This window comes from Pelodiscus sinensis, chromosome 5, assembly GCF_049634645.1.
Source record: "Pelodiscus sinensis isolate JC-2024 chromosome 5, ASM4963464v1, whole genome shotgun sequence".
NCBI classification, from domain to species: domain Eukaryota; kingdom Metazoa; phylum Chordata; order Testudines; family Trionychidae; genus Pelodiscus; species Pelodiscus sinensis.
The window spans coordinates 446,659-465,232 of record NC_134715.1 but is presented as its reverse complement, the minus strand read 5'-3'; the positions used below and the strand labels follow the sequence as shown (position 1 = coordinate 465,232).

The 18,574-nt window shown below is 68.1% G+C and overlaps 1 protein-coding gene across 4 annotated transcripts; it reads right to left on the bottom strand.

The window, feature by feature from the left end:
* Positions 1-868: 868 nt before the first annotated feature.
* Positions 869-14,087, bottom strand: HOPX (HOP homeobox). Of its 4 annotated transcripts, none has more exons than XM_006127985.4 (3): positions 13,703-14,087; positions 4,848-5,025; positions 869-1,014 (listed from the first exon to the last, which is right to left on the bottom strand). In XM_006127985.4, exons 2-3 carry the CDS (start codon positions 4,989-4,991, stop codon positions 937-939), a joined length of 222 nt encoding a protein of 73 aa, XP_006128047.1. In that variant the 5' UTR covers positions 4,992-5,025; positions 13,703-14,087; the 3' UTR covers positions 869-936. The 4 variants fall into 4 exon arrangements, with proteins under 4 accessions (XP_006128047.1, XP_006128048.1, XP_006128049.3 ...); XM_006127986.4 differs by having other exon boundaries at positions 13,815-14,087; XM_006127987.4 differs by lacking the exon at positions 13,703-14,087 and adding an exon at positions 8,327-9,386.
* Between the last annotated feature and the right edge of the window lie 4,487 nt (positions 14,088-18,574).

Below are 18,574 nucleotides of genomic sequence, written 5' to 3'. Positions count from 1 at the left end.
GCATTTTGTAGCAGGGGGTCGGGTCAGAATGAAAAAGGTGGCACCCCCGGGGCTAAGCACGGTGGGTAACCTGCCCGGCCACCCCTCCGCTCCTGGGAGCGCAGGAAACACCCCCCAAGCTTCCTGCAACCCCCCTGATGGGACGCCCCGGGCTGCCACCTGCAGAAGGCCTGTGAGCCGGCCAGCAGCCCTCTAACAGGGGTTACTGCGGGGCAGAGCCCTGTGCCTGGGGAGTGCATGGGCCAGGCTGGGCGCAAGGGGCTGCTGGTGCCCAGAGCCCCGCCTGCTGACAGACGTGCACCCTGGGGGGCTGGTGCGTGGGCCCGGCCTGTACAGGGGCTGCAGGTGAGCTGAGGGTGGGGCTCGCTGGGCCTTGCACTGAACAGAACACGCCCACTTCCCGCTGGAATAACACGTCTGATTTGATGAACACAGCAGAGAAATGCTCCTTGTGTGCAGTGCCCGTCAGCCGCCCGCCAGCACAGTCCAGGGCTCCTGGCATGAGCTAGGGAGTGCGGCCGGCCTGCTTCCCTCTGGGTGTGGAGTGGAGCCCGCGGGAGCCTGTGAACGCTGGCACTGAGTGTCGCCTGGGGCCGGGGGCCAGGGTGCCCTCTTCCACACTGTCATGTCCCAGGAGCGGGGCTCAGGCCCAGGTTAGGCGCTCTGTGCAGCTAGCCCCGCACACGGGGTACACCTGCTCCCCTGAGCACACCCGGCGAGCGCCGGCGCCGGGCTGCCACGCAGGAAGGTCTCTGTGTTTGCTGACAGGCCGGGGGCAGCCCGCTGTCCCCCCCAGGCTCCCAGACGGGGCCACGCTGGCTCCTGGGTGTGCACACTTGAAATAAAACACCGTGTCAAATAGCAGGGGCCACTTAGCAGCATGCAAATCTGTTGTGCGAAGAGAGAGCAAAAGCAGCCATTTTCAGGGCGGCGTCCTCAGTCTCTGACGGAGCCGCACTCCGCCGGGAGCCCTTCGGCTCTTCTCCACTCGGCCAGGCGCTGCTGGAACCATTTCTGGAGGACAGAGACATGCACAACGGTCACACTGCGCAGGCAGGCAGCGCGCCGCGCGGCCACGGGGAGAGACCGGATCCAGACGCGCCGCTGGCCCTTGGGAAATCAGCAGGCGCTACATTCCCCCGTCAGACAGGGCCTGGCCCTACGGTACCCTGCCCCACACCTTCCTGCTCGCCGCAGGCACTGCCAGGAGTGTTTAGCTTGCCAGCGGGCAGGTGGCTGGCTGCCCAGAAGCCGGAAGCATCTGGCTTCCGAATGGGGAACAGGAGGGGCGGGTGTCTTGTCCCAGGTGGCTGTCCGTGCGGCCGTCCTGGGCTCCAGGGAATGCAGACGGACGGGGGAAAGGAACCGGGCTCATGGGGCGAAAATTTCTGCATGTAAAACAGGCATGGACGCTCCCGAGGGCAGGGACTGTCACCCTCATCCCACATGAGCAAATAGCCACCCGGCAGCCTTGTGCAAACCTGGGCCCCCTCGTGCAGCCCCCAAGCCCGCCACCAGCAGTGAGCACACGCGTGTGCACCTAGTGACGGGTGTGCACTTTCACACAAGGGTGGGAATTACCCTCGCTGTGGGACGAAATCCCTTCTTTCTGTTGCACAGTTGTGCAGGACGGCTCAGCCGAGTTCATTTTACCCGACTCGTTGGCTGTGCTCAGGCACAGAGCGAGGCCTGACGGGCAGAGCATGCGCAGCAGTGCTGGGAACCCCGTCCGGTGCAAGGCCCGTGCTCTGCCGAGAGGGAACTGCAGGAGGCAGCGCGCCCCCCAGGTGGCTCTCTGCAGGCAGAGGTGAGACCCCCGTGGCACAGGGGGGCTATTTTCTAGGGGCTGCACCCTTAAGAGTCAGGGGCTCTGTCCGCAGAGGCGCGCCTGTGAGTTAGCCCAAGATGGCTGCTAGTGCCGAGTGGCGCTCGCACCCTGTGCTCTCCACAGAGCGCCGCTTGTGTGTCCTTCGCACCCGGGGGCCTCGCGTGTTTGCCTTGTACAAGGTACGCGAGCCGGCAGCAGGGCCGGGTGCACGGCCAGACGCCAGCAGCCAGACAAGCCGCCCAGAGGGCAAGGAAGCGCTGCTCGTTGTGTGACTGCCAGCCGCTATTTTGGGACTGCTGTGGTCACTGGCCATGCCAGAGCCACCAGACTTTCCACTGCAGAGTCACTATCTCTTGGCCCTCCTCCAGCCTGGCCCGCCCGGACGCCCTGTCTGACACACCCTGCCCCAAACAGCCTGGGCGGTTGGGAAAGGCTGGTGTTTGTGGTGTTAGACACAGGACATTTGCCCCCCTCCTACTCTGCCGCACGGACACCCCTCGTGCAAACAGCCGCACGCTCTAGCGCACCTCGGGGCAGGGGAAGACGAGCTGCTCACATGCTAGTGTGCAGCAATTGCCACAAGAGAGCCAGGGGCGCTGGGTGCCCTACATGGTGTTTGATCTTCAGTTTGTGCCAGGGCCGAGCGGGCGTGGGGGTACAGGGAGGTGGGGGGCACAGGGGCTACCCCGTTTAGCACCTGTGGGGGCAGGAAGGATAAGGCACATGGGGCCTGGTCTCATCTGAGCTGGGTGCTCATGTGCAGGCCTAAGGTGGAGCAGGCCCTTGCGAAGACACGCCCCGGCACCAGCCGCTGCTCCCTCTGCGCTTTCCCAGCCACGGGTGGGTTTTCCAGCCGTGTGCAGAATACATTTTCTGTGTGCACCGAGGCGCGTGCGGCTAATCCGCTGGGCGGCACTGGGCTCTCTCACAAAGCGCACAGCTCCCAGGGCACACCAGTGCCAGCCGCACGGCCGTGTCCCCCGCCCCGGAATGACAGGAAACCCCTTTGCAAGGGGAGGCTGAGGCAGCTGCTGGCCGAGCCGTGGTGCGCCCGGCGTGGGCGCCACACTGCACAGCGGGTGGCTGGGAGCGCCAGCAGAGGCGGGGGTGGGTGGGCCTGTGTGCAGCCCCTGCCTGTTGCCTTTGGCCAGAGCCACGCCAGAGATGCCAGGAGCGTCCCTGCCCACATCCCGTGGGAGCCACGCCGGAGGCGGCGAGAAGCTAGGCCACAAGCTGTCACCGGGGTTGGGCCTGTTGCCCGGAGTCTGAGCCCTCTGCCCGGACGCATTACGCCCGGCCGGCCACGCAGGCACGTAGCAGGGCCGAGCTGCACCTGCCAGGAGCCCAGAGGCACGCGCTCAGCAGGCGGGGAGGGGGACTAAAGGAGCCGAGTGCCCGAGTCTGTCCCGAGGCCGGGCCCTGCACAGCCCCTCGGCCCTCACTGCACCCCAGCAGCAGAGGTTTCTGAGAGCCATTAGCCGGCACAGAGCTCAGCAGGGGCCTCGAGCTGCCATGCAGGGCAGGACGGCGGCTGCGGAGCTGCAGGAGCAGGAAGCAGTGGGGCAGGAGCCGTTGCTAAGGGCTAAGCCGGCCGGCCTGCACCCTGCCCGGGCCCTGCTGGGGACCCAGGGCGAGGGGAGCCACAGGGCAGCCTGCCAGCCGAGCCCAGAGGGGACGCAGCAGCTACTGGGCCTCCCCACAGCGCAAGCGGAGCCGGAGACCAGGGGTACCCAGGACAGGGACTGGTGGATGCTGGGGGGCGGGGTGAGGGAGGCCGATTGAGGCTATTGGCTGGAGTAGGGGGGCATTGATGGGGCTATGGGGGTGGGATGGGAGCAGGCCCAGGGGGTGTTGAGCTTGTGTCAGGGCAGGACTCTGGTGTGAGATGGCCAGCAAAGCGATGTGTCTGAGGGGGGCAGTTATGGGGCTGTGCTCTGCACAGCAGAGCTATAGGGCGGACCGCAGGACTCGGACGATGTGCCATGAGATGAGGAGCAGGCTAGTGGGGCTGTGGGCAGAGGACAGGGCTCTGGGGCAGGTAGTGGTGTGGAGAGCAGGGGGTGAGGTGCTGTGGTTATGGGGTATGGGGTGACTCACAGAGGTATGGCGCTCTGGGGTGGGGAGTGGATTAGGGCTGTTCGGCTATGGGCTGGATTGAGGTTGTGGGGCAGAGCGGGGCCGTGGGGCGGAGCGGGGCCATGAGGCTGTGGGGCGGAGCGGGGCCGTGGGGCGGAGCGGGGCCATGAGGCAGTGGGGCGGAGCGGGGCCGTGGGGCGGAGCGGGGCCATGAGGCTGTGGGGCGGAGCGGGGCCGTGGGGCGGAGCGGGGCCATGAGGCTGTGGGGCGGAGCGGGGCCGTGGGGCGGAGCGGGGCCATGAGGCCATGGGGCGGAGCGGGACCGTGGGGCAGAGCGGGGCCATGAGGCAGTGGGGCGGAGCGGGGCCGTGGGGCGGAGCGGGGCCATGAGGCCGTGGGGCGGAGCGGGGCCGTGGGGCGGAGCGGGGCCATGAGGCCGTGGGGCGGAGCGGGGCCGTGGGGCGGAGCGGGGCCATGAGGCCGTGGGGCGGAGCGGGGCCGTGAGGCCGTGGGGCGGAGCGGGGCCATGAGGCCGTGGGGCGGAGCGGGGCCGTGGGGCGGAGCGGGGCCATGAGGCCGTGGGGCGGAGCGGGGCCGTGGGGCGGAGCGGGGCCATGAGGCCGTGGGGCGGAGCGGGGCCGTGAGGCCGTGGGGCGGCTCTGGGGGCGAGGAGCAGGGCTGTGGGGCGGAGCGGGGCCATGAGGCCGTGGGGCGGAGCGGGGCCGTGGGGCGGAGCGGGGCCGTGAGGCCGTGGGGCGGAGCGGGGCCGTGGGGCGGAGCGGGGCCGTGAGGCCGTGGGGCGGAGCGGGGCCGTGGGGCGGAGCGGGGCCGTGAGGCCGTGGGGCGGAGCGGGGCCGTGGGGCGGAGCGGGGCCATGAGGCCGTGGGGCGGCTCTGGGGGCGAGGAGCAGGGCCGTGGGGCGGGGCAGGCGTTGCTCACTCACCAGGGTCTCCTCCTCCGACAGGCCGGCCTCGGCCGCGACGAGACACAGGGTGGTGGGGTCCGGGTGCTTGTTGACCCTGCTGAAGTTGTGCTCCAGGATCTCCAGCTGCTCCGCCGTGGGGCCCCTGGGCTGCTCGGTGGCCATGTCCGCTCTGCACAGGGCCTGGGCGCGCGAGGGGCTGAGGAGAAAGACGGGGGGGCGGGGGGGTTCTTGCCTGAGCCCAGGGCAGGTGCGGAGCCACGGCCTGGCTCAGGGCACAGCTCCAGCCCAGGCCCCCAGCGCCGGCAGAGCTGCAGCAGGGGCCTGACCTCGGCTGAGGGTGCCTCGGGCCCCACAAAGCAGGCGGGGAAGAGCAGCCAGGGCTGGGACCGGAGAACCTGCCCAGCTGGCCCCGCCATGCTCAGTCTGCTGCAGGCTCCATCGCGCTGGGCGCCCCGGGCCCCGCTCAAGGCCTAGAGGCCGTGGGCTGCGATATCCCCGCGGGGCAGACAATGAAACCTCTCGCCGGGCGGGTCTGGGCAAGGCCGGTAGCCAGGGCCTGTCCCCGCAGAGCCCTGCAGGGCTGCAGCCCGTGCCCAGCTCCGCGTGTTGGCCGCGCTCGCGGGGCTGTGGCAGGAACGCACCTGGCCGCCCTGGCGGAGCTGAGGGACCCGCGCTGCGCCCTGAGGGAGCGGGGCTGTGGCAGGAACGCACCTGGCCGCCCTGGCGGAGCTGAGGGACCCGCGCTGCGCCCTGAGGGAGCGGGGCTGTGGCAGGAACGCACCTGGCCGCCCTGGCGGAGCTGAGGGACCCGCGCTGCGCCCTGAGGGAGCGGGGCTGTGGCAGGAACGCACCTGGCCGCCCTGGCGGAGCTGAGGGACCCGCGCTGCGCCCTGAGGGAGCGGGGCTGTGGCAGGAACGCACCTGGCCGCCCTGGCGGAGCTGAGGGACCCGCGCTGCGCCCTGAGGGAGCGGGGCTGTGGCAGGAACGCACCTGGCCGCCCTGGCGGAGCTGAGGGACCCGCGCTGCGCCCTGAGGGAGCGGGGCTGTGGCAGGAACGCACCTGGCCGCCCTGGCGGAGCTGAGGGACCCGCGCTGCGCCCTGAGGGAGCGGGGCTGTGGCAGGAACGCACCTGGCCGCCCTGGCGGAGCTGAGGGACCCGCGCTGCGCCCTGAGGGAGCGGGGCTGTGGCAGGAACGCACCTGGCCGCCCTGGCGGAGCTGAGGGACCCGCGCTGCGCCCTGAGGGAGCGGGGCTGTGGCAGGAACGCACCTGGCCGCCCTGGCGGAGCTGAGGGACCCGCGCTGCGCCCTGAGGGAGCGGGGCTGTGGCAGGAACGCACCTGGCCGCCCTGGCGGAGCTGAGGGACCCGCGCTGCGCCCTGAGGGAGCGGGGCTGTGGCAGGAACGCACCTGGCCGCCCTGGCGGAGCTGAGGGACCCGCGCTGCGCCCTGAGGGAGCGGGGCTGTGGCAGGAACGCACCTGGCCGCCCTGGCGGAGCTGAGGGACCCGCGCTGCGCCCTGAGGGAGCGGGGCTGTGGCAGGAACGCACCTGGCCGCCCTGGCGGAGCTGAGGGACCCGCGCTGCGCCCTGAGGGAGCGGGGCTGTGGCAGGAACGCACCTGGCCGCCCTGGCGGAGCTGAGGGACCCGCGCTGCGCCCTGAGGGAGCGGGGCTGTGGCAGGAACGCACCTGGCCGCCCTGGCGGAGCTGAGGGACCCGCGCTGCGCCCTGAGGGAGCGGGGCTGTGGCAGGAACGCACCTGGCCGCCCTGGCGGAGCTGAGGGACCCGCGCTGCGCCCTGAGGGAGCGGGGCTGTGGCAGGAACGCACCTGGCCGCCCTGGCGGAGCTGAGGGACCCGCGCTGCGCCCTGAGGGAGCGGGGCTGTGGCAGGAACGCACCTGGCCGCCCTGGCGGAGCTGAGGGACCCGCGCTGCGCCCTGAGGGAGCGGGGCTGTGGCAGGAACGCACCTGGCCGCCCTGGCGGAGCTGAGGGACCCGCGCTGCGCCCTGAGGGAGCGGGGCTGTGGCAGGAACGCACCTGGCCGCCCTGGCGGAGCTGAGGGACCCGCGCTGCGCCCTGAGGGAGCGGGGCTGTGGCAGGAACGCACCTGGCCGCCCTGGCGGAGCTGAGGGACCCGCGCTGCGCCCTGAGGGAGCGGGGCTGTGGCAGGAACGCACCTGGCCGCCCTGGCGGAGCTGAGGGACCCGCGCTGCGCCCTGAGGGAGCGGGGCTGTGGCAGGAACGCACCTGGCCGCCCTGGCGGAGCTGAGGGACCCGCGCTGCGCCCTGAGGGAGCGGGGCTGTGGCAGGAACGCACCTGGCCGCCCTGGCGGAGCTGAGGGACCCGCGCTGCGCCCTGAGGGAGCGGGGCTGTGGCAGGAACGCACCTGGCCGCCCTGGCGGAGCTGAGGGACCCGCGCTGCGCCCTGAGGGAGCGGGGCTGTGGCAGGAACGCACCTGGCCGCCCTGGCGGAGCTGAGGGACCCGCGCTGCGCCCTGAGGGAGCGGGGCTGTGGCAGGAACGCACCTGGCCGCCCTGGCGGAGCTGAGGGACCCGCGCTGCGCCCTGAGGGAGCGGGGCTGTGGCAGGAACGCACCTGGCCGCCCTGGCGGAGCTGAGGGACCCGCGCTGCGCCCTGAGGGAGCGGGGCTGTGGCAGGAACGCACCTGGCCGCCCTGGCGGAGCTGAGGGACCCGCGCTGCGCCCTGAGGGAGCGGGGCTGTGGCAGGAACGCACCTGGCCGCCCTGGCGGAGCTGAGGGACCCGCGCTGCGCCCTGAGGGAGCGGGGCTGTGGCAGGAACGCACCTGGCCGCCCTGGCGGAGCTGAGGGACCCGCGCTGCGCCCTGAGGGAGCGGGGCTGTGGCAGGAACGCACCTGGCCGCCCTGGCGGAGCTGAGGGACCCGCGCTGCGCCCTGAGGGAGCGGGGCTGTGGCAGGAACGCACCTGGCCGCCCTGGCGGAGCTGAGGGACCCGCGCTGCGCCCTGAGGGAGCGGGGCTGTGGCAGGAACGCACCTGGCCGCCCTGGCGGAGCTGAGGGACCCGCGCTGCGCCCTGAGGGAGCGGGGCTGTGGCAGGAACGCACCTGGCCGCCCTGGCGGAGCTGAGGGACCCGCGCTGCGCCCTGAGGGAGCGGGGCTGTGGCAGGAACGCACCTGACCGCCCTGGCAGAGCTGAGGGAACCGCGCTGCGCCCTGAGGGAGCGGGGCTGTGGCAGGAACGCACCTGACCGCCCTGGCAGAGCTGAGGGAACCGCGCTGCGCCCTGAGGGAGCGGGGCTGGCTGAAGGCTTTTAAGGAAGGTTTTCCCTTCGCAGCGTGGCCGGGCTCGCGTTGGAATGTGACCCGTTGGCCGTGAGTCGAGCTGTGTGGGAAATAGCTTCCCTCCCAGGACTGTCCAGATTTCAAAAGCAAATTCTGCCCCCAAATTGGCAGAGAAGTTAAAACAGCAACACACTGTCACAAACAGAAGACTCCACCGCGGTTCCTTACTCATCAGGCCCACGCGGGAGCTCCCGGCACGAAGGGCCGATGTGGCCCAGGCTTTTTCCACACGTCTGCGTCTGCCCTCGCACTGAGCGCGGCGGCATCGCCGGCCGGGGCTGTTCCACGGCGTCTCGGGGCTTGGGGTTGCTGTGCGAGCGAATGGGCCGCCTCGGGGAGACGTGCTGCCCTCGGCTGTTCCTTGTGGCTATATAAGGCTCTGCACAGACACTGCAGCCCTGAGTCACAGGAGCTGAGAGCAGCTGGAGCGCTTGTGCCAGGACTGCTCGTGGGAACGTTGGCCGGGATCCCGAGGAGAAGGGCTTGTCTGACGCTCTGCTCCCGGGCAGCCATAGGTACACGCGAGGCGGCGGGTGTCATTTCCAGCGCGAGGAGCCCAGGCACGGGCGCGCTGACTGAGTCAATACGCTGCAAACAGCTCTGTGCTCACGTCCCAGCAGGCCGTGGGACAAGCCCAGCCCCCCACGCCAGGGCGGCCAGGCGGCTCTCCGGGCTGACAGCCGGGTTCCCTCAAGCAGGGTCTCAGCCCTTCTGGAGTCCCCCACGTTGCTGTCAAAGGCCACAGCCCCGCTGTGCCACTAGAGCTGGGCCAGGCTGAGGGGTACAAGCAGGGCTGGGGCGTGGGCCTCGTGCCACGGGACCCACCACAGAGCTACACGGCTCTGGCTGAGGGCCCAGGCTCCAGCTGTCTGCCCTGGGCCCCAGCACGTGTACACCTGGCTCTGCTTGTGGGGTGCAGCGGGGGGCTGTCTGCGCCGTACCCGGGTCCCACTGACTCACCCACATGGGCATTGGCCCAGACCCCCAGGCCAAGGCTCCTCCCGGGCACCTCTCTGCAGGCTGTGCCAGGCAGCAGCAGTGTCCCCCCGCCTCCCAGGGCTCAGGGCGTGGCTAGCGAGTCGAGCGGCGCGGCTACTGAGCTCTCAGCAACAGTGCGGCGGGGAGCAGGGGCCAGGGCGGGAGCTGGGCTCCAGGGCTCCATCTTGGCACGCCCTGTCTGCCTTGGCGCCGTAAAGCCCAAAGCTGCCGCACCAGGCACACCCCAGGGAGCCTGCGGGGCGGCCCCTTCCGCTGCCAGCCGAGGGAGGCCGCGTCCTAGCACCCGGGGTGCTCTCTAGGGAGCAGCCCCCCATAGCGCTGCTGGTCATGGCCGGTCCAGAGCAAAGCAAGAAAGCACCGGGGGGGGGGCAGCGTGTGTGGGATTGCGTGTGTGTGTGTGTGTCAGTGCGTGTGTGTGAATGTGGGCGAGAGCGTGTGCATGTGTGTGGGAGAGCGACTGTGTGAGCACATGTGTGGGGGAGTGCATGTGTGAGTGCGTGTCTGTGAGAGCATGTGTGGGTGACAGTGTGTGTGGGAGAGTGCACATATGAGTGTGTGCGGGTGAGAACATGTGCATAGGTAAAAGCAGGCATGTGTGTGGATGAGAGTGCACATGTGTGTGTGTGCATGTGGGTGACAGCACATGCATGTGAGAGTGTGTGTATGTGAAAGCACATATGGGTGAGCGGGTGTGAGAGCACGTGAGTGGAAGGGTGAGTGTAGAAGCATGTGCACGTGTAGGTGACAGTGCGCATGTGTGTGTGTGCACATGTGTGTGAGCACGTGAGAGGGTTTGCGTGTGTGTGAGTGCAGATGTGCGTGAGCATGTGTGAGAGCACATGTGTGTGTGTGTGTGTGTGTAAGAGCGTGTGCGCGTGTGGGTGAGCATGTGTGGAAGAGCATGTGTGGGTGAGCGTGCGTGGAAGAGCATGTGCGCGCGTGTGTGTGAGAGCGTGTGTGTGTGTGTGTAAGAGCGTGTGCGCGTGTGGGTGAGCATGTGTGGAAGAGCATGTGTGGGTGAGCGTGCGTGGAAGAGCATGTGTGCGCGTGTGTGTGAGAGCATGTGTGTGTGTGGGTGAGCATGCGTGGAAGAGCATGTGTGTGTGCGTGTGTGTAAGAGTGTGTGTGTGCGTGGGTGAGCGTGTGTGTAAGAGCATGTGCGCGCGTGGGTGAGCGTGCGTGTGTGTGTGTAAGAGCATGTGCGCGCGTGGGTGAGCGTCCGTGGAAGTGCAGTGTGCGTGTGTGTGTAAGAGCGTGTGCGTGCGTGGGTGAGCGTGCGTGGAAGAGCACTGTGCGTGTGTGTGTAAGAGCGTGTGCGCGTGTGGGTGAGCGTGCGTGGAGCAGTGAGCGGGCGTGGGTGGGAGAGTGTGTGCGCGCGTGCGTGAGCGTGCGCGGAGCAGTGAGCGGGCGTGGGTGGGAAAGCGTGCATGGAAGAGCAGCATGCGTGTGTGTGTAAGAGCGTGTGCCCGTGTGGGTGAGCGTGCGCGGAGCAGTGAGTGGGCGTGGGTGGGAGAGCGTGTGCGTGCGTGGGCGTGCGCGGAGCAGTGAAAGGGCGTGGGTGGGAGAGCGTGTGCACGTGTGGGTGAGCGGGCATGGGTGGGAGAGTGTGTGCCCGTGTGGGTGAGCGTGCATGGAGCAGTGAGCGGGCGTGGGTGGGAGAGCGTGTGCACGTGTGGGTGAACGTGCGCAGAGCAGTGAGCGGGCGTGGGTGGGAGAGCGTGTGCGTGCGTGGGTGAGCGTGCGTGGAGCACTGGGTGGGAGAGCGTGTGCACGTGTGGGTGAGCGTGCGTGGAGCAGTGGGTGGGAGAACGTGTGCACGTGTGGGTGAGTGTGCGTGGAGCAGTGGGTGGGAAAGCGTGTGCATGTGTGGGTGAGCGTGCGCGGAGCAGTGGGTGGGAGAGCGTGTGCATGTGGGGGTGAGCGTGCGCGGAGCAGTGGGTGGAAGAGCGTGTGCATGTGTGGGTGAGCGTGCGTGGAGCAGTGGGTGGGAGAGCGTGTGCATGTGTGCGAGGAGCAGTGGGTGGGAGAGCGTGTGCACGCGTGGGTGAGCGTGCGAGGAGCAGTAGGTGGGAGAGCATGTGCACGCGTGCGAGGAGCAGTGGGTGGGAGAGCGTGTGCATGCGTGGGTGAGCGTGCGTGGAGCAGTAGGTGGGAGAGCGTGTGTGCGCGTGCGAGGAGCAGTAGGTGGGAGAGCGTGTGTGCGCGTGCGAGGAGCAGTAGGTGGGAGAGCGTGTGCACGCGTGCGAGGAGCAGTAGGTGGGAGAGCGTGTGCGCGCGTGCGAGGAGCAGTAGGTGGGAGAGCGTGTGCTCGCGTGCGAGGAGCAGTAGGTGGGAGAGCGTGTGCACGTGTGGGTGAGCGTGCGTGGGTGGGAGAGCGTGCGTGGAGCAGTAGGTGGGAAAGCGTGTGCACGCGTGGGTGAGCGGGCGTGGAGCAGTGGGTGGGAGAGCGTGCGAAGAGCAGTAGGTGGGAGAGCGTGTGCACGCGTGCGTGGAGCAGTAGGTGGGAGAGCGTGTGCGCGCGTGCGTGGAGCAGTGGGTGGGAGAGCGTGTGCGCGCGTGGGTGAGCGTGCGAGGAGCAGTAGGTGGGAGAGCGTGTGCACGCGTGCGAGGAGCAGTGGGTGGGAGAGCGTGTGCACGCGTGCGTGGAGCAGTAGGTGGGAGAGCTTGTGCACGTGTGCGTGGAGCAGTAGGTGGGAGAGCTTGTGCACGCGTGCGAGGAGCAGTGGGTGGGAGAACGTGTGCGCGCGTGCGTGGAGCAGTGGGTGGGAGAGCGTGTGCGCGCGTGCGAGGAGCAGTGGGTGGGAGAGCGTGTGCGCGCGTGCGAGGAGCAGTGGGTGGGAGAGCGTGTGCACGCGTGCGAGGAGCAGTGGGTGGGAGAGCGTGTGCACGCGTGCGAGGAGCAGTGGGTGGGAGAGCGTGTGCACGCGTGCGAGGAGCAGTGGGTGGGAGAGCGTGTGCACGCGTGCGTGGAGCAGTCGGTGGGAGAGCGTGTGCACGCGTGCGAGGAGCAGTCGGTGGGAGAGCGTGTGCACGCGTGCGAGGAGCAGTGGGTGGGAGAGCATGTGCACGCGTGCGTGGAGCAGTCGGTGGGAGAGCGTGTGCACGTGTGCGAGGAGCAGTGGGTGGGAGAGTGTGTGCACGTGTGCGAGGAGCAGTGGGTGGGAGAGCGTGTGCACGCGTGCGAGGAGCAGTGGGTGGGAGAGCGTGTGCACGCGTGCGAGGAGCAGTGGGTGGGAGAGCGTGTGCACGCGTGCGAGGAGCAGTGGGTGGGAGAGCGTGTGCACGCGTGCGAGGAGCAGTGGGTGGGAGAGTGTGTGCACGTGTGCGAGGAGCAGTGGGTGGGAGAGCGTGTGCACGCGTGCGAGGAGCAGTGGGTGGGAGAGCGTGTGCACGCGTGCGAGGAGCAGTGGGTGGGAGAACGCGCTTCCCCTCGCTTTGTAGGAAAAGGCCAGGTGGATGCTGCTCTGTGGCAATGGAGGGAAAATAAGGGCCCATCCCCCGCCCTGCACACCTGCAGGACGCTGCCCTGCCCCGCCAACGCTCGCTCTGTCCCAGGGCAGGTGCTCGCCTCCCCTGCACGCAGACCCTGCCCCTCCCGACGCGCCTGCCCAGCCCCGCTGGGGCCCAGACTCTTCCCCGCCCCAGAGCTTGGTGGGTTTTGCACAGAGCCCGTCCCTGGTCTCCTTGCAGCCGCTGCCCTGGAGCCTGGCCAGGACACAGACTGCAGCCCGGAGAGGCGCCCTGCGGCAGGATGGGCGCGACAGAGCAGCCTGGGGGCCCCGACAGCCCGGCGTGGAGCTCGCCTGCCTGCAGAGAGCTCTGGCACAGCCGCTTGGAGCCACGCGGACAGACCCAGCAGCCGGCCACAGGGTGTGGCCCCCCACGGCCAGCCCCGAGCAATGGGATGGGCCTGAGGCTCTCTGGAGGCCCAGGGCGGCGTGTTCGGAACCCCCCCCGAGCGATGGCACCGCCATCCACCCATCCCAGGGGCCGCCTGGCCAGGCACTCGAGCAGCGCCGGCCAGGGTGGCAGGCCCCTCACGGGGGTGCTGGGCGTGCTGCTGGGCTGAGCGCCCCAGGGCCGGAGGGACCCCACAGGCTGGTCCTGCCACACGAGCCGCGTGTGGCGTGACCAGCCTGAGTCCTGCCCTGCTGAGCCCCAGCCCCGCGGCCCGGGCAGTCCCCTCTGCGTGGCAGACAAAGGGTTAACGGTGGCCGGGCTGGTTCCCGCTGCAGCTGCAGCCCCCATAACAAGCAGCGCCCAGCCCCGCGACTGGCCCTGCGGCCGGCTACCAGTGTGGTCGCCTTGTCAGCCTTGTGGCTGAGCTCAGCTGCGGCCGAACCGCTCAGTGGCCACGGGCAGCGTCTAATTCCCCTGGCCCAGAGCAGCGTGTCGGAGCAAGAGGAACGCTCATCTCAGGGCACCAGCTGCCAGCAGAGCTAACTCCCAGGCTTTTCCCACTGCCCCGTGGTGCAACGTGCAGCACCAGCCGGAGCGACTCTGGCTTGCACTAACACCAGGCGCCCGGGCAAAGCTGGCACTCACCTGGCGCGTCAGAGGCCGGGCTGCTCGCTCGCAGCCAGTGTCCTTGCCCCAGTTTAAGTAGCCGCGCAGGCGGGGGCCCGATCACGAGCCGCGCTGTGTGACAAGCAGGTACCTGAAAAACCTGCAGGCGCTGTCGCCGGGCTGGAAATTCCGGTCCGGCGCTCGGCAGGATCAGCCCGGGCCGCGGCCGCGCTGGACTGTTGGCGTCCCGCTCTCCCACTCACACCCAGCCGGTCAGAGGAGCGGGGAGGCTGCTCTGCTGCCCGCCCTGCGCCTGGCTCCGGCTCCGGCTCGCTCTGCAGCACTCCAGAGAGGCGGTGACGTCATGAGCCTGGCCCGGTGCCCGGCCGGGTGTCACTCCGGCGCTCGCTGCTTTCCCTTTCGGGGCAGCGTGTTCGCATTCCAGCCGGGAGGGAGGGGCTGGCAGGCCTGACTCAACGGCAGCTCCTCCCCTGCGCTGGCACCTCTGTGCCTGCTCCCAGCAAAGCGCCCCGCCCTGCCCCGCTCTCAGCACCAGGCTGGACCTGGCCGGCTGCAGCCCGGCGTGTGCCTGTGCGTGCGGGGCGCGTGCGACACTCAGCCCTGCCTGGGCACCCCCTGCTCGCAGCTCCCGGAGCAGGGTCCCGCCCTGCGTCTGGCGGGCCCACGGGGCACTGGGCTGGTGCAGTAGCCGCTGGAAGAGCCTCCCCCCTCAGCCCAGTGTGAGGAGGGCAACCAATGCCAGCCGGGGGCAGCCACGACCACAAACACCTCCAGCCACTGAGCCCCAGGCCAGCCGGGGGCGCCCAGCTCCGGCAGCCAGCAGCTTGGCTTGCAGGGCTCCGGCGGCCGCGTGAGCCGGGCGCCGGACTGGCATACGCACGGTGCCTGCAGCTCCCACAACCTCATCCCTGGGGTTCACGTGCGGGCCCAGGCAGCTCAGCTGGGGCACCGGGAACTGGAGGCCCATGAGATCATGGGGCCATGTCCCGCACTCTGCGGAGGGCTCCCCTGGGGTTGGGTTCCTGCCCTCGGCAAAGGAGCAGCTCGGAGCAGGCTCTTGCCTCTCACCACAAGGCCACGGTGCTGGTCAAGCCTGTGGTCAGTTCCAGGCCCAGCCCCCAACTTCCTGTGACCTTGAACCCTCCCCTGGGCCCGGCTCAGCCACTGAGCCACGGGGGAGCGGTAGCAACGCTCCCCTTGCCCTCCACTGGGGCAGAGGATTGGAAGGCGCCGCACTGGTTCCGCCGGTGCGGGCTGGGGGCCGCGGTCTCCGGGAGGCTGTTCCTGGGTCGCTGGGGCTGAAGGCTAGCCAGTCAGAGCCCTGCCCAGCCAATAGCTGCACACGGCAGGGGATGCTCAGCTGGACACTGGTGTGGGGGCCTGGGGGTAAAGTGACCCAAGGACAGACAGGGCTCTAATTCCCAGCGCCCAGCAGTGCTGCCCTGGGCTTGTCCGGGACCCGTCGATACGGGGGCGGTGGCTCCCGAACTCCCCCGGCCTCCCCGCCCAGGATCCCTGCTGCTGTAGGGAGAAGCCAAAGCAGCGTTTGCGTTGCCCCGACGGGTGCTGGGGGAGGCGTCCCCCGGCGTCACAGACAAGCTTTGCTGCTCAGGCTCTGGACGCAGATGGCCGGGGCAGAGAGTGAGCAGGCGGAGACCGGGTTCGCAGCGCTGCCAGGCAGCCGTGGCAGGGCCGTGTGGAGCGTAGCTGGGGCAGCAGGGCGTTGGCAGAGCCACCGAGGTGCCACGCGGCACGTACCTAATTCACTCTGGGAACGGCCCGCCTTGGGCTGGGCTGACCTGGAATGGCTCCTGAGCGGTTGCTCAAGCACTCAGCTCTCAGCCTGCTACCTGGGAGCCCTGCAAGCTAAGTGCAGCTGGGCAGTGCTCTCCGGCTCGGGGGCTGAGCGCTAGCCACGTGCCTAGCGTGGAACTCGTCTCCGTGCACAGCAGCAAGGAGAGAGCCCTTCCCCCAGTGTGCTGTGCATTCGGGTGGCCCTATTCCTAGCGCACCCACACTGCAGAACGGACCCCTCTTGCCCCGGCACCCGGGAGCGCTTCTATCCCGCCAGGACTGCTTCCCAAGCCTGCCACACAAGAAACTCTCCCTTCACCAGCAGGCCTCTCGTGCGTAAGGCCGGGGATAGGCAGAGCCGTCTTTCGGCTTCCCAAGGCTCGCTGTTAGAGCGCGCTCTCACTCCGCAATTTCCCTCTGTACACGAGCGCTGGGCAAACACTTGCAGCTGAAAGATTCGTTCTGACAAACGACGGCTTTTCCATTTTTTGCAAATCAAGTTCCAGTTTTACCAGAAACTCAGGGTTTTGCCAAACAGACAGTCCCCCGCAAGCGAACTCGCATTTTGTTTTCAGTTGTCGCAACCCCCCTCCCCCCAACTATTTCATCCCTTGGGGTGGTTCATAAGAGCCTCCACTATTGTTGAAAGCTAAACCCCTTTGAACTTCCATGTTTGTCGGCTCATTTCCTGCTGCAGGCGCTGCCTGAGCGTGGACAGGTGGGGTTTGCAAGGTACACATAATTGCTGTGTGTGGGAGGGTGCGCACTGAATAATTCACATGGTGAGTCATTTTGGTTTCCACTCTGACACTCACAAAGGTGCTTGAGGAGATTTGGAGGACCAGAGGCTGCTACCCCCGAAAGCCCGTCTCTCCCATCGACAGAAGTCAGTCCAATAAACGACATTACCTCACCCGCGTTGTCTTTCTCTAGTAGCCTGGGACCCAACCACTACAGCACTCCGCCTGCCCGCAGAGCAAACCTTCGGCAAGAGCCACCCCTCTGGAAAGGCCCATCTTAGGCACTGTGGCCAGCCTGAGTCTGCTCCCTGTTGTGGACGTGCAGGGGGTAGCCGAGTTAGTCTGTTACAGGAGAAAACCAGCAAGCAATGGTCTGGTAGCATTGTGGACTGGCAAGTCCCCCTGCAATGGCCCTGTGAGCAGTCCCAGCTGGGCAGGCCGGGGCAGATGTGCCCATGTAACGGAGAGCGCGATTGGGCCTTCTCTGCAGGTTATCTGCGGGGGCAGGATGGGAGCCCCCCGGGGGAAGATAACGTTAGCGCCTCACTGAGCATCGCCAGATGTTGGCTTTGTTTTGAACACGCAGCCCTCACCTTGACTTGCCAGGCTCCCGGCATGCCTTACTCCAGCCCCGCCGAAGGACGTGCCGTGGGGGAAAACAACATAGCGTCAGCTGAGCCAAGTTTCTGCCTGGGGCTAGAACTGAGAACCGCATCCCTTGCAAAGGCAGAGCTGCAGGATCAATCAGTCCATCTGGGCCTGGGCATAACACACTGCCCCCCCCCCCCCGGGAACCCTGCCGTCCTGTGGCACCTTGGTCTTTGGCCACGTCCAGAGACATGCCCGGGGGCAGGCAGCCCTTGCCGCATGGCAGAGTCGAGCTCCTGGCTATGGTGAGGACCCTGCCGTACTCACATCCCTTTTCATCAATTCCATGGCTGTGGGCTTTTCAAAATAGTCGATTTCACGGAATCAGGGATTAACAGCTGGAATTTCCCGGTGTAATAAGCGGAACCCTGGGAGTCCTGACCCAAAAGAGCGTTATGGGGCAGGCTGCTGCGGGGGAGGGGGAAGGATTGCCCCCTCACCTCTGTGCTCCTGCCAGAGACGCTGCTTCAGACTGGGCACCAGAGAGCAGCTGGCAGCGGAGCCAGGAGGGTCACATTCAAAGGGCCCTCAGATTGTTCGGGCTCGGGGGGGGCAGAGATGTGGGGCTTGGGGTGGAGAGAGGACTCCCCCCGCTCGCTCTCTGCAGCACCAGGCTGAGGGGAAGAGGTGTCTCTCCCCCCGGCTACAGCAAGGCGGGGGTGGGCTTGGGTCAGGGCCAGGGAGCCCCACCTGCTGAGCAGGGCCATGACCTGCCCCTCCACCCTCGTTTCCAGTTCCTTAGCAAGCCCTGATCCTTCACGAGACAGCAGCCACGGGTTCACTGGTGGCATCCACGGCCCAGCCCACAAGTGGATGCAAGTGCCCCGCAGGCAGCAGAGCCCCGGGCCTGGGCCATACAGGACCCCCCGCGTGTAGGTTGAGCTCCTGTATGTCACAGGCCGCCAGCCGCACCTTCCCTCCAGCTACCGTCCTGCTTGGCCACCCCGTGGCGCGAACGAGCCGTCTGCCTGACATGTCCAGCTGTTAGCGGTGCCAGAGAGACCCCGCCCTGAGCTCCCGAGTGCCTGAAACACACAGCCAGGAAGTGCTGCCGCTGCCGCGTCACCGCTGGGGGGCGCCTGCTGAATAGCGCACATGCCCCCAGCTCTGGCTGCCTTCCCGGCTCACAGCAACGCTGGCTGCAGTCACTCCCTAAGCCCCGGGGACCTAAGGCTCTGGGATGAAGAGCGTGGTGGACGACTGCGCTGCTCTGGCCCAGGGGGAGTCTCTACAGCGAGGGTAATGCCTGGCCGTGCAGGAGTCAGCTTTGGCAGGGGCTGGGCTGAGAGTGGAATGAACTCCGCCATGGCCAACCCGTCTGCTCCCAGTGCCTGGCGCACTGTGCCAACCTGCCTTCGCCCAGAAGATTTACCCGGCCTTCCCTCGCTGTCTGGCTGGGGCCCCGTTTTTCATTTCAATCATCGCTCTGGGTGGGGCTGGGGAGGAGGGTTCAGTGCACAGGCTGCCCCAGGGAGAGAGGACAAGCCAGCCCTCGCTCACTACAGCAGCTTGGGGCCAGGTGAGACGCGCCGCTCCAGTGGGCATAATGGGGGGGGGTTATGTCCCCTGGCTGGGGCAGGTCCAGGTTTGTCTGCCCCCTGCACTGCTGTGACGGACCAGGCCGTGTCTGGGCACAACCGAGGGCATCTGCTCAGGGCGAATTGCTCAAATCCGGGGCTCTTTACAGTCCCCCTGACTGGCGACCTCT

Coding starts and splice junctions, on each gene's coding strand:
- HOPX (XM_006127987.4), bottom strand. CDS start 8,424: ATGCCGCCGCGCTCAGTGCGAGGGCAGACGCAGACGTGTGGAAAAAGC. Junction 5,026..8,326: donor CTCCCGCGTGGGCCTGATGA/GTAAGGAACCGC, acceptor CTTTCTCCTCAG/CCCCTCGCGCGCCCAGGCCC. Junction 1,015..4,847: donor TGTCGGAGGAGGAGACCCTG/GTGAGTGAGCAA, acceptor TCTGTCCTCCAG/AAATGGTTCCAGCAGCGCCT.